At 51.7% G+C, this 14,041-nt stretch overlaps 1 protein-coding gene across 1 annotated transcript in view; it reads left to right on the forward strand.

The window, feature by feature from the left end:
* Positions 1–13,540, forward strand: part of VWA3A (von Willebrand factor A domain containing 3A) — a 45,400-nt gene extending 31,860 nt beyond the window's left edge. The window contains exons 22-30 of the mRNA XM_060033068.1: positions 1,463–1,533; positions 4,455–4,607; positions 6,398–6,488; positions 7,152–7,262; positions 7,814–7,911; positions 8,725–8,862; positions 9,787–9,895; positions 12,668–12,812; positions 13,282–13,540. Of these exons, the coding sequence (XP_059889051.1) occupies positions 1,463–1,533; positions 4,455–4,607; positions 6,398–6,488; positions 7,152–7,262; positions 7,814–7,911; positions 8,725–8,862; positions 9,787–9,895; positions 12,668–12,812; positions 13,282–13,540 (1,175 nt within the window). The remainder of the gene's footprint in view (positions 1–1,462; positions 1,534–4,454; positions 4,608–6,397; positions 6,489–7,151; positions 7,263–7,813; positions 7,912–8,724; positions 8,863–9,786; positions 9,896–12,667; positions 12,813–13,281) is intronic.
* The last annotated feature ends 501 nt before the right edge of the window (positions 13,541–14,041 follow it).

The raw sequence follows: 14,041 nt of genomic DNA on the forward strand, positions 1-14,041 counted from the left end.
CACAGCACCAAGAGGAATCTACGTAACAACCCTCACCTAAAAAACCCTTGTCTTCCATTAGTTCCCCCCAAATATTTACCTTCCCACAGTTTGCCGGCCCTCAAAGCCAAACCCCATTTCCTTTGTCTTGTCATTTCTATTGTTCTTCGTTAAGATGCTACAGAAGCCCCAAGTTCCAACCACTCCCTCTGAGTAACTCATCGCTGAGTTTCTCCCCCATGTATGCACACCACATGCATTAATAAACTCTATTTTTCTCTTGTTAATCTGTCTTTCGTCAGTTGGGTTTCCAAGGCCCCAGCTGGAGAATCTAGGAGGGTAGAGGAAAATTTTTTCCCTCCCCTAAATGATTATATGATTGTTTTAATATTTCATTTAAAAAATGCTAGCATTCATTGTCAGCAGTGACATAAATTTTCTCTTTAAAATATGCTTTTAAAGGATGTTAACCAGACTTTTATGGTGATCATTTCACAATATACACAAATATCAAATCATTATGTTGTACACCTGAGAGTAATATAGTGTTATACGTCAATTATATCTCAATTTTGTATATGTGTGTACTTCTAAGTAAATGAAAGTGAATTGATTAAAAATATATGTTAAGTAAATTATGGTTTAGATGATGTGCAGACAAAGCAAAATTGTGACGTGATTCAGGAGGGACTGAAGCTTGGGACATGCTAGTGCATTCTGACCTCTCTGATTTATGGATGAAGAAATGACTCCCAAGAACATGAGGTGCCTGTGATTACAAAATTAGTGGCATAGCCAGGGGTGGAACTCATGAAAAGTGCTAGGCATATACATTTAAGTTATTATTGTTGATTATTATTAATAATAGCAGACATTTATAGACTAGCTATTATATGCCAGACACGGTTTTAAGTGTTTTACATATGTTGTGATTCGTTCCTCACAATAACCCTATGAAGTGTGTTATTACTATTATCCCCATTTTACAGATAGGGAAGCTGAGACGCAGAACCCAAAGCATAGATGTAGTAAGTAGTAGAACCAGGATTTGAACCCAGAGTCTGTCTTGTTAGTCATTATACTCTAGTCCCTCTCAAATGAGTCATATTTGAGATATTACTAGACATTATTCACTACAGACATTAGCTACTTTAATTAACCCCAAGGTGGATCTTTTTATTCACTGGAGGAGCAGGACCTTTCCCCTGACCTACGCTTCCTGTGGGTGAGAGCTCTTGGCTGGGTGCCAGGGTGCTGGGTCCCAAGGCCAGCCCCGCTCTTGGTATCCTCACTATACCCATCCATCCCCTTTACCACCAGAAAGTATGGGGGGTGGCTAGTCAGCTAAGCCCATTAAGACCCCACCCTGCCCCTTAGGCTGAGGTCACCTCCACATGGCCCACGTGTTTACAGATGTGGACACTTGCCAGGATCTCCATCCCTTCCCCACGATCGATCATGACTTTGTTTGCTTCGTTTCCAGGTATTTACGAAAGCGATGATATCAGTGCCATCACGTCTGAGATGGAAAAGGCTCTCAACTACTCCCAAAAGGTATGCCTTAGGTGTGGGGCAAATGACTGCGCTGGCTTCTGTGTTAGGGTCCTGGGGCTGCCATATGAAGTACCACAAACTGGGTGGCTTAAAACAACAGACATTTATTCCCGCACAGTCCCAGAGGCTAGAGTCTGAAATCAAGGTATCAAGAGGGCCATGTCCCCACCGAAGGCTCTGGGTAGAATCCCTCTTTACCTCTTCCTAGCTTCTGGTGATGGTGGCTGTTAAAGAAAATGAAATTGCCCTGGACACTTGTTAAAAATGGCAAGGAAGGGCTTCCCTGGTGGTGCAGTGGTTGAGAGTCCACCTGCCAATGTAGGGGACACGGGTTCGAGTCCTGGTCCGGGAAGATCCCACATGCCGCGGAGCGGCTGGGCCCGTGAGCCATGGCCGCTGAGTCTGTGCGTCCGGAGCCTGTGCTCTGCCACGGGAGAGGCCGCAGCAGTGAGAGGCCCGCATACTGCAGAAAAAAAAAAAAATGGCAAGGAAGACATTATTCAAGACGACTGCAATAGGGGAGAGAGATTGAACTCAACTCCGATTATACAGCAAAGATAGCTGGACATTTATAGCCAATGAGCAGAGTGAGAGGGTCAGTGGATGGAAAATTACTAAGATGAAGTTGACCAGATATCGAGGGTAGGGGGATTCTTGCTAAACAGGTTCAACAGGATTCTTTGCTAAAACTGGGTTCAGCAGGCCAAAGTCAAAGCCCAGTCAAGAAGAGGGCTCAGAGGAACATGACTAAAGTTTGGTCAAGGAGGGAGTCCTTGGCAACAGCAATCCTTGCCTGTCCTTGGCAGCAGAACCCCAATCTCTGCTTCCATCTCCACATGGCTCTCCTCCCTCTGTGTGTGTGTCTGTGTCTCTTCTCCTCTTATAAGGACACCAGTTGTATTGGATTAAGGGCCCACCCTCCCACTACAACCTCATTAACTTACATCTTAATTACATCTACAAAGGCCCTGTTTCCAAGTCAGGTCATGTTTATGGGTACAGGGGAACTTCAACATGCCTTTTTGGGGGACACGACTCATCCCACATCAGCTTTCCACCTTTGTGCTGATCCACAGACACCAAAGGCTTCCAATGAAATGTGAGAGTGTCCTGTAAGTCACTGGTTTCAGGTCCGTGTGCTCTACGTCCTGGCCCGTACGTTCTTGAACACATCAGTCTCATTCCTAAACTCAAGGCCTTTGTACCTGCCACTTCCTTCACCAACTGTTCCCCTCCCAGGTCATCCATGATTGCTCCTTACGATTCAAGTTTCACTAAAATGTTACCTCCTCAGAGAGGGAGTTGAGCAGTTCAAGGTGAGACGAGAGCGGGACCAGATCGCATCGGAAGCAGTGAGAATGGAAATAAGGGAACAAATGTGAGAACATGTCTTTAAGGAAGAATTGACCAAACTTGTGGCTGATTGAGTGAATGGGGTGAGGAAGAAGAAGAAATCCCAGGATGACTCCCAAGTTCCTTGTGGTGGGACCTGGTAGACAGGACCCAGAGAGAGAAAACAGGTGGGGATTCGGGGAGGGTGGGCCTAGAACAAAGGTGAGTTTGCGGGGCCTGTGAGATAACAAGTGGGGGCATCCTTCAGGCAGGTGGATAAAGATGAGGCCTGGACATAGAGGTGTGGGGCAGCTCAAGCCATGAGGTGCACAGAGGACACGTAGGTGGACGTGACTCACATTTCAAATACGACCATTGTCAGGACTGCCCGTCTCCCCAACTACATGGTGAGCTCTTGGGAGGGCAGGGCCATAGATTGGCAAACCTGCAGCTCCCCTAGACGTGCCTGAGCTGTCCTCCCAGAAAGGGTCCCTCTTTGCTGCTTTATTCAACTGCTTCTCAGGTGCACAGTAGTCCTGCTCCCTCATCTGATAAACTCACTCACAAGGTGTTAATGGGCACTAATGGTTTAACCCACCCTTCTTATGATGTTAGTTACATTTGAGTGGTGTCTTCTAGTGCCTTGATTGAGAATAATTACTGAAGAAGCTTGCAGGCAGTTGAGAAATATATAGGCAAAGGAACGAATTATCACACCACTCTTCTGCCAGCATCCAGGGTCGGCCCTGGGCACATGGTGAGCTGACCACCACATGTGGCTGCTGGGTCCACATATGCAGAGAACACTGGCTTTGGAACAAGACCTGCCTGGGATTGAATGGAAGATCCTCTACTTACTCACAGTATGGCCTTGGACAAGTCCTTTAAATTCATAAGCTTTGGTTTCCTTACCTGTAAAATGGGGCTAGGATAGCCCTTGCCCTGCCAGTGTAGTTGCATGTCTTGTTGGCAAGGAGGTTTGAGACCCCCCAGGCAGTAACTAGCCCGGTGCCTGATGCATCCCAGGCCCTCCATACATGGTACTTATTATTTTGGCTGCATTGGGTCTTCGCTGCTGCACGCGGGCTTTCTCTAGTTGCAGCCAGCGGGGGTCTACTCTCCGTTGCGGTGCGCGGGCTTCTCATTGCGGTGGCTTCTCTTGTTGCAGAGCATGGGCTCCAGGCACGTGGGCCTCAGCAGTTGTGGCCCACGGGCTCAGCAGTTGTGGCCCGCGGGCTCAGCAGTTGTGGCCCTCAGGCTCAGCAGCTGTGGCACACGGGCCCAGTTGCTCCACGGCATGTGGGATCTTCCCGGACCAGGGCTCGAACCCGTGTCCCCTGAATTGGCAGGCAGACTCCCAACCACTGCGCCACCAGGGAAGCCCCATGGTACTTATTATTAACAGGCCTGATCCACAGTGCTCTTGGCCCCAGGCAGCACTCTAGGGACAGAAAGAGGAGTACAGGGGCCCCAGTGGCCCCAGCACCTCCTGCTGTGTGTGTGTGTATGCGCGCGTGCGCGTGTGCGCCAGTGCCCCGCGTGGAGACACGCTGGCTCGGGCGCTGCTGACGCTCCCAGTCCCCCTGCAGTGTGCCTTGATCGTGTCGTCTCTGAAGAACCAGTCCGGAAAACAACAGGAAAGTGCAGCCCTCCTGAGAGACAAGCCGAAGACGCTCCAGCTGAGACGTCAGCCCGGGAAGTTCTGTCCCTCCAAGCCCAGAGCACGCTCTGTGGCCAGAACGGTTTGACTCCCCTCCCCAATAACACACAGGGGATTCTGTTTCTGCCTTGTCTCCTGGTCTTTCCTAGATCTTGAAGTGGCCTGGGCCAGGCCCCCAGACCCCAGGGCCAGCAGAGGTGGGAGCAGGGTCCTCAGTGGTCAGTGTCCTGGCCTCCAGGGGGAGGGGACCCCCGGGGGGCCTGCTTCTCAGCTCTGGCCACCCCTCCACCCCACCTTTGGCTCTGCCTGGCTGTCCCAGCTTTGTGGTTCCAAGGGCTCCGTGGACTCGGCACCCTCCGTTACACGTGCTGGTTGTGAGGCAAGAGGGCTTGTCTGGGAGGGTCTCTCGGGGCAAAGGAATTAGGGGCTTGGGGCGTCTAATGGGTCCTTTCTGCTGCTGCCCGAGGCTTTTGGGGGCCTGATAGGAGCCTGAGGGTGCACCTGGGCCTGCCGGGGGCTGATCCCCGTTCACAGCCTGTCAAATCTGTCCCGCATAAAATACCCACCTCGGCACTCAGAAGGGGCCTCTAGAAGTGTGTCTGGGGGGACACCCCAGACTCCACAGCACTTGGGAGCAGAAGGGCAGTGAGATCTGTGAGCACTTCAGCATTTCACCAACTGACAGGCCCTTGTGAACACAGCACACTTTCAGAATGAAGAAATCCACCCAAACCGTGTGCAGCTAACTCCCTTCCTGCGGTCAGCACTTCTGAGCGGTTCTGTTCCCATGGGCACTGCCCTCGTGTACAGAACTCCACCAGGTTTTGGGCGCCAGCCCAGAGACATTGCGCCTTCCCGTCTTCCCAGATTCTGAGGTGAAACCCCGCGGTCTCGGAGTCCGCCTTGGGCCTTCAGTGGTTCCCAAACTGGCTTGGTTACGAGGGGGCTTGGGCTGCGCCAGGGCCTCTGGCAGGCCTCCTGAAATGCAGGTGTGGGAAGCTGGGTTGCTGGCGGGTGGCTCTCTGGGATGGCAGCTCTGGGCGTTTTTCACAGCCACCACCCAGAGGTCTCCTCCGCTGGTCCAGGCCCTGGGTGACTTTGTTTAACCATCACCACGTTCCGGTTGTACCCGGTAATGAAGGAACCCCTTCCTTAAAACCGAGGTGCCCAATAGGGCATGGAAGTTACCTGAGTGGTTGCTTGTCATGCTGGAGGCCCAGAAATCCCAGTCCAGTAGGAAGAGGGGCAGGTAACTGGTGAAGAAAGTTCAGGTAAATCCCCACAGTTGTCCTAGCAGGCCCTCTCTCATAACACACACACTCACACTCACACGCACACACATGCGCGCACACTCACACACGGATGCACGCTGTCACACTCCCACACACACTCACATATACATGCACGTGCACACGCGCACGCACTCTCACACACGCACGTGCACTCTCACACTCACACACATAACGCACACCCATGCACACACTCACATATACACACACTCACACGCGCACAGTCTCACACTCATGCACTCACGCACACACATACACACAATGCACACCCACTTTCACAACGCACACTCACGCACACATGCACACACACTGTCTCACACACACGCAAACACACTTAGTCACACACACACATACACACTCACACACACTCTCACTCACACACACACACACACACACCCTTTTCACCTCAAATCCCAGAGTCCTCTCCGAATGTGCAACAGGAGATGGGGCGAGTGTGTGAGAAGTCTACTTCCTGAGGCCTCGCCATGCAAAGGTTCCTACTTGACAGATTGAGGCTGGGATGACTGGGGTGCTGCCCCCCACAGAGAACAGACCTCTGATGGAAAAGACTGCTGTTTTCTAGAGCATTAAAGATGACCCTGACAGAGAGAAGAGTCCCCCCTTGAAAGCTCTGCTATGGAGTCCACTCAGTGGCAAAGCGGGTGTCCCCCCAGGTAAGGCATGGCCCCGGGGGTGGAGGGGTGGACAAGCACGGCTGAGGCATGGATTCGTGATGACAGTAACTAAAGTGATCAGCGATCGTGTGCCAGCCCTTCTGCTAAGATTGTCCCATTTAAAGCTTATAACAATCCGTCCTGTATGGCAGCGAATCTATTAGTTCCTCCATTTCACTGATGAAGAAATTCAGGCTCAGAGGGGCTAAGGAGAATGTCCAGTGTCAGCCGGTCATGACAGGGCACCAGTATTTTTATGAAAGTACTCAGCTCATAGAACCTAAGACCATGTGTCTTCTAATGTCAGACACATAGCAGAGCGGCTCAGAGCAGAGTTCTGGAGTCAGCAAGACCTGGATGGAATCTTTACTCTGCTTCTTACTGACTCTGAGTCCCACTTACCTCATCTGTAAGCTGGGGTACTATGAGGATAAAACAAGACAGGCTAGGGGAAGCACTTCGCACCAAGCCTAGTATATATCAGCAGCTCTGGCTTTACTGATCCAGGGGAGGCCAGAGGACCCAAAGGACCTCAGATCCACCTGGGAGCCCCATTTCAAGGGCAGAGCATAGTTGAAGTTGACTAGTCTCTAAGCCAAGCTGCACAGCTTCACCACATAAACCCTCAAGGCTGCTCCAGCCGACAGGCCAAATGTCCTCTAGCTACAGCCCAGCCAGTGAAAGAAGGGACTGCAGATCGGAGGAGGAAGACCAAATCAAGGGACGCAGAGACCTCTCTCTCGCTGTTCTATACAGAGACAGGGAATAATGTGGGTAAGTTGGAGGCTGCACAGATGTCTGGACAGCCCCCTTTCCCCGTGGGACCTGGAAGGTGATCAGGCCCCAGGGAAAGGAGAAATCTCCCGCAGTCCCGGGACATGGGCAGCAGTGCACCCCAAGCAGGCCTATCCTCAAACCACTCACATCTCCCAGCCCAGGGAAGTGAGCTTGCAAAGTCTTGACACAGGCAGGAGAGTGGGAAGAATTGATGCCGGCGTCTCCCCAGGTCCCTGGGCGCGGCGCTCCTGCTCTGTGCATGAGGGGCAGTGTCCTCAGACTGATGGGAAGGGAGTGGAGATGAGCCTCCCAGGTCAGTCGGATTGATTGCTGTGAAATGGCACAGGTCCCAGTAGCAACCCATTGACATGTAGAGAAGGAAGATCCCAGCATGCTTCCCCAGATCAGCACAACAGCCTCCCTCCTACCTCTCAGCAAATTGCACTTAAGGAATGTTACAGCTGACTTGATTGACAGAGAAATTGACATGGAAAAGGGAGGCTAGGGTAAGAGAATTGCACAAAGTAACCCTGCTCTGTTTCTCCCAGGCTTCGTGTACAGGAAGTACCCTCAAGGAAGAGCCCTAAGGAGGACTAGCTTTTCTATTGAGTTGCCCAGAAAGGATACAGTCTGCTCCAGCCTAGAGGTATTTTGCTGTCTGCACCAGCACATGCCCCCACGCAATAATTCCTTCCACCAGCCATTATTTCTGAGAGGGTGGGTATACTTGGAATTGAGGCCAAACCTGCTTAGAATGACTGTTTAAAGTGTCAGGATAAGGATTCAATAGAGCTACGTGGGAACCTGGGTCTGCCACTTCCTAGCTGGGTGACCTTGGGCAAGTCATTCAGTCTCAATGTCTTCCTTTATAAAATGAAAACAATTGTACCTAATAGGATTGCTGATTAATTGAAGTATATTTTGTGTAAAGTACTTAGTGGCGTCAGATCCTTTCGGACGCAAGCAGCAGAAATCCCCCTTCTTGTGCAGATCCAGAAGATAGATCATCTTTTCTTCCCACAACCGGTCAATAAAAGTCTGAGCTTGGTTCTGACCCAGGATGCCATGCTCTGATTGCTTTAAACCGAGCCATTCTTGTATCTCTCATTGCGACAAGGAGCCTGAGACTATCCTCATTGGTTTAGAGTCTAAACTTTAGAACAATCCCATTCAAGTTTCATGGGAGAGGGTTGAAATGGAAATTGGGGAGGCAACAGTATCCACCAGACTAGGGAGTAGTAAGTGCTCAATAAATTTTGTTCCCTGTTCCCCGTATTTCTTGTGCATCTCTCCCCAGCACAGGGGCAGGAAACTGAATGTGATGGAGGCTCAGTGAGGACCTGGGAACCCCACATTTCAAATACAAGACAGATTTCAAACATGAGGTTTTAAAAGATGAGTCAATCATTCCATTAAGCCTGAATTACCCAAGATAATAGTTCTTTCCTTTATTCTAAAGTGGGTAGCAAATTATGGACTAAAAAAACTGAAGATGGAGATCTCCAGATACCTCGGTCCCAAATGCACTCATCAAAAGTCAACACAGACGTCGGCATCAGCCAAATACTGCAGTATCTTCCCCAGCATAGAGATCAACGTAAGTCAAGATTGGTGTTGGTTTTTTTTCTCCCAGCTCCTGTCTCTTCTCAGGCACAAATGGCTGAGTGTGTTGGGGAAAACTCCCCATGAATGTATGCCCCTGGCTTCAATTCCTGCTTCTAAGAACCCCACCCCCCACAGGGGGACTGCGCTCAAGGAATAGGAGATGCAGAATCCTGTTGGAAGAAAAGTCAGCCCCTCAGAGTGCTTGAGACCATGCTCTAGGGTTAGAGGGGCTCAATGGAGGGGGAATTAGAAACAACTGCCGAGAATGCAGGGCAGTGGCTGGAATCCTCACTGATAAGAGCTCTGTACCCTGCCCCTGACGATGGTCCCATCAGGATGGTCGGGAACAGCGGTTATGGCAGGAGGTGAGGGGGTTCTCTATTTTCTCGTTTTGAGGTCATTTTTTTTATTGCTTTGACACTGGAACAGGTACATTTAGTAGAAAATGAAAATCTAATCGTGCTTTTAAAACAGAGACCCCATTTTCTCTCCTTGCCCTCTGATATGACATTGTCAGCTATAAAGCTAAAACGAGCCACCAGAAAAATGTTATGGGAGTTTAATCATGCCGCCCCCCTCCTCCATCGGAGGTCGTCTCTTAGTTTGAAATGCATCGACCTCCCATCCTACCATTAAGGGTTTTCTATTTAAAATTTAGAGATACTATGTCTTTTTCTTATTACAGTGACCGCATGTGCCACAGAAATCGTCATCCCAATTCCCACACACCTTCTGAGAACTGTGCATTTGATAGTTCAATAAAAGGGAAAAGCTTTTAAACGAACAGACAAAAATGTATGCTTCACAATGTTTTGAAAATTGTGAACCACGGTAGACTAAACTATTTTCGGGGGTAATGGGGAGGTGAAGAAATAGCTGACGGGGTTGGAATTTCCCTTTGCTTGCCGTAATCCAGGGGATGGTGAGACACAGTCAGTGTACACCCAGGGAAATCGAAGCGTACATCACACACCTGGAGAAGGTGATGCGGCGCTATGTCCAAAGGCTGCAGTGGCTGCTGTCTGGTGAGCCTGCCTGCTATCCTGGAGGGCGGACGAGCGTGATGGGCAGCGGGAGGGCAACCCCAGGGACCCCAGGGTCAGTCCTTCCCAGGCTAGGCACTCACAGACTGTCACCCAGGGGCAACATGACTTCTGGGTTCAGAGGTCAGGCAAGGTGCTGGATGACAGGGCGGTGGAGCACGAGCCAGAGCAGCAGGGAGACCCAGGCCTGGTCAGGCCGCTCTGCAGGCTCGTCTCCCACACCTCGCCTCCTGGGTGTGACTGAAGGGCTGCTGCCCCTCAGGAGCCTCAATTTAGTATTGATTGGGCCCCACAGAACCAGTCCATGAAGGTAGAGATGGGAGGGGCTCCGGACAGGGAAGATGCCCCTGTTCTTCTTTACAGAGAGCACCAAGGCCCCTCTGGGAGAGGTCAATGGCAGGGCTGGCTGAGAGCCAGGCTCACATCCCAGAGGAGGCTGGGCTGGGCATTAGGAGATGGTCTGAAGCATCCAGTCCAAAAGGCCGGGCAGACAGCTAGAACTGAACCGGAGGCTCAGTTCAGGCTTTGGGGCCTGGAGGGTTCCTGGGACGATAGAGGAAGGATCCCAGGGTGGGCCACTCAGGTGCCTGCTCAAATTCATTAAGTCCAGTCCTCTGCAGTAGAACCTGGTATAAACAGTCCTTGGGCTGACTGCTGCTTTCCAAAGCCTCTGGAGCGGGCAGCAAGCTCGGGTGCAGCTGTCAGGTCAGAGGCTGAGGCGGGGCGACGAGGTCGTGTGCGTATTCCCAACGCACACTTCCCGCCGGGGAGCGTGTGAAGGGCAGCCGTGCAGCCGCTTCTTGTGTGGTATGAGTCGCGCCCCCACCTCACATACAGCTACACACTCAACACCATCTAACGCCTCCGAACGTACCCAGGGGATGCTGCGCTGAGCCACTCATTCATTATTCAACGAATAAGTGTTGTTCTCCCGCTCCGTGCTGGGGAGGTGGTAGGGGAAACACTTCACAGGTTCCCTGAGCTCATGGTCTAGGGGAGACAGTTGTTACCCAAAAAGCAGGGTGACAGGTGTAAGGAGGAGACAGGCATGGTGCAGTGAGAGAGGGACAGGGGGCCTGCATAGAGAGATCACGGAGGGCTTCCCCGAGGAGGTGACATTTGAGCTGAGATCTGAAGAATGACTAGATGTCACCTGAGGAAAGAGAGGGAAGACTCTCAGGGCATGACTGAGGTGCTCAGCGGGGGAGGAGGCTGAGTACAAAGACTGAAGGAAGCAGGGTGGCTGAGATTAAAGGGTGCCACCACTCCAGGGAGATGAGGCCATGGCCCAGACTTTATCCTAAGAGCAATGGGAAGCCACTAAAAGATTTTAAATAAGGGGAAAGTGATGAAGTTAGCATCGGCAACAATCCCTCTGGTTGCTGCGTGCAGTATAAATTGCTGAGGGGACGGAGTGCAATCAGGGGAACCTAGTAGGAATCCAGGGGAAAGATTAGGATAGTTGGGAAGGGAAGTGATGATGGAGACGGACAAAAAAAGCAGAGTTAGGGAGGCGATAACAGCGGGACTCGGTGGCTTGCAGGGTGTTTCCACTGTCTGGTTCCCAAGATGGATCAGCTGGCCTTCTGTGGTGGGAGGCCCGTCGACCAGCTGGCTGGCTGTCCCCGCGGAACGTCCCACACACCTCAGGATGGCTCCCCTCATGTCCTCATGTTGCCATGAGCATTGCCAGAGAACAGCCCAGATGAGTCCTGGAAGATTCCTGGGCAGTGGGTCCAGCCAGCTCAGGCTACCTTTTCCTGGAGACCAGTGGACCCTTTTTGCAGCAGTTTTCCATTTTTTCTACTCCTGCCTCCAGTGAGGTCTGAGGTGTGATTCGGGAATGCTGGACATGCCATCTTCTTCTCTTTGGCTTCCCCCGTGTTACCTCCGTTTAGCCTTGGGGCACCAGAAGGGCTGGGGTTAGCGGTTGCCTTCAAGTGTGGATCAGAGGACCTGGATGTGAATCTCGGCTTCGCTGCCAGGCTGTGTGACCTTGGGCAAGTCACTGGCCCTCTCTGTTTCCCCTTGGGATAAATCCCAAATCCTTTAACAACCTCTCCAGCTTTCTCTCTGTCTCTCAAGCATGACATGCTCCTCTCTCCCACTCAGAGCCTTTCACAGTCTGTTCTCCCCGCACACACCCCCTCTCATCCTTCAGCCATAGCTTGTCTGCTCCCCACCCCACATCCATCAAATTCAGATTCTCCCAAGTAGGTACTCCTTAACTTTGTGTCATAACCCTCAGCAGAGTGGTAGCTGTTGGTATAACATCCGTCTTCCCTGCCTCACTGGCAGCTCCGTGAGGGCAGGGACACTCTCTCATCTCCACTGCACTTTGCTCAGTGCCGGGCACACAGTGCACGCTCACTTGATTTCTGTCAGCCAATCTACAGACTCCATGCCCTGTAACATCATTTCCAGCCCCAAACAATACTGTGACACCGCTTAACCCAATCACTAACTTTAGGGGTGAGGAAACTCAAGCCCAGGGAAGTTATAATCATTTGGGCAAGTCATCCGAGGCAAAGCCATAGCAGAAACCTCGACCTCCGAAAGCCCAGTCCACGCACCAGCTCTGCCCTTGGACAATGACCCCTCTAGCAACACCACAGAGGCCATCTCCCAGTGGGTTCACATCTGATCCGTGATCACTCAGGCAACGGGTGTGGCAAGACCTTGGATTTTATAGCTGCAGTGAGGAGAGCCACCCTCACTCCTCCCCTGCCTCTGCCTCCACCCGCCTCCGAGCAGGAAGCCGCCGACTCTTTGGTGCCATTTTGGAGAGCAAAGTGTGCATCCTGCTGGACACGTCGGGATCCATGGGCCCCTACCTGCAGCAGGTGAAGACAGAGCTCGCTCTGCTGATCTGGGAACAGCTGCGGAAGCACTGTGACAGGTAAGAGGCAAGGGTGCTGGTGCGCGGGGGTCAGGAGATCCAAGGGATGGCTCCTGAGGTTCCCCTGGCCAAGGTCACTCCCTCCTCAACACTTATAGAGCACTTTCCCTGTGCCAAGCGCTTTACATGCGTGATGTCATTCAGTCTGCACAACGGTCTTATTATTATCCCCATTCTTCAGCAAAGGAAACAAGGGCTTAGAGAGGTTAAATCATTTGCCCAAGATTGCATAACCAGTAAGTGGCTGAAGTGGGATTTAAATCTATTTCTGTCTGCACCCAGAATCTTCACTGTGTATGTTCTCATCCTCAGGTGGTCCACAGGGGGCCCAGGGCTTGCTGTAGGGTCTTCAGGGATAGGTGTGAGTCCTCACGGAGGTTACTTCCCCTGAGGTCAGTATAGACGGGTGCGTTCTAACCAATCTCTTTCACCTCCTCTCCGGCCCCCACCTCTTCTCCGCTCTCCACAGTTTTAACCTGCTCAGCTTTGCAGAGGGCCTACAGCCGTGGCAGGACACTCTGGTGGGGACCACAGACGCAGCCTGTCACGAGGCTGTGAAGTGGGTGACCAACCTGCATGCTCAGGGGAGCACCTCAGTCTTGCAAGCATTGCTGGCAAGTTCCACCGCCAAGCCTGACCCAGTGGCAAAGCAGAAATACCATCGCCCCTATCCTGACATTGCGCCATGCTTTGCAGTTTACAAAGAGCACTTTAGAATTTACTGTTAAATCATTTCATCTTCCCAGCAACCCAGTGAGGATGAGATTCTCGCTGTTCTCACTTTATAGATGAAGGCACAGAGGCCCAGAGAGGTTAAGTGACTTGCTTGGGGTTAACCAGCTAGGAAGTGGGCTGAGCTCTTTCTCCTAAACCTCAGCAGCTTCCTGGTCTGTCAAAGGCTGAAAGAGGAGGCTCTTAGTCTTAATGACAAGTCGGTGAGATCCAACCAGACTTGGGGACAGCAGGCCAGTGGTTTCTGAGTCCCGGTTGGCCCCTCTTCTGAGCCAGACAACCTACATGCTCTCTCAGAAAGCTTTCAGTTTTCCTGATGTGGAAGGACTGTACCTCCTGACGGACGGGAAGCCAGACACAAGCTGCAGCCTTATCCTCAGTGAAGTGCAAAGACTCACGGAGAAGAGAGACGTGAAAGTGCACACCGTCTCCCTGAACTGCTCAGACAGGTGGGCGGTCAGGAGCTGTATCCCTTCCCCACGGCCGCGTGTCTGAGG

Source organism: Delphinus delphis, chromosome 15 (assembly GCF_949987515.2).
Source record: "Delphinus delphis chromosome 15, mDelDel1.2, whole genome shotgun sequence".
Taxonomy (NCBI): Eukaryota; Metazoa; Chordata; class Mammalia; order Artiodactyla; family Delphinidae; genus Delphinus; species Delphinus delphis.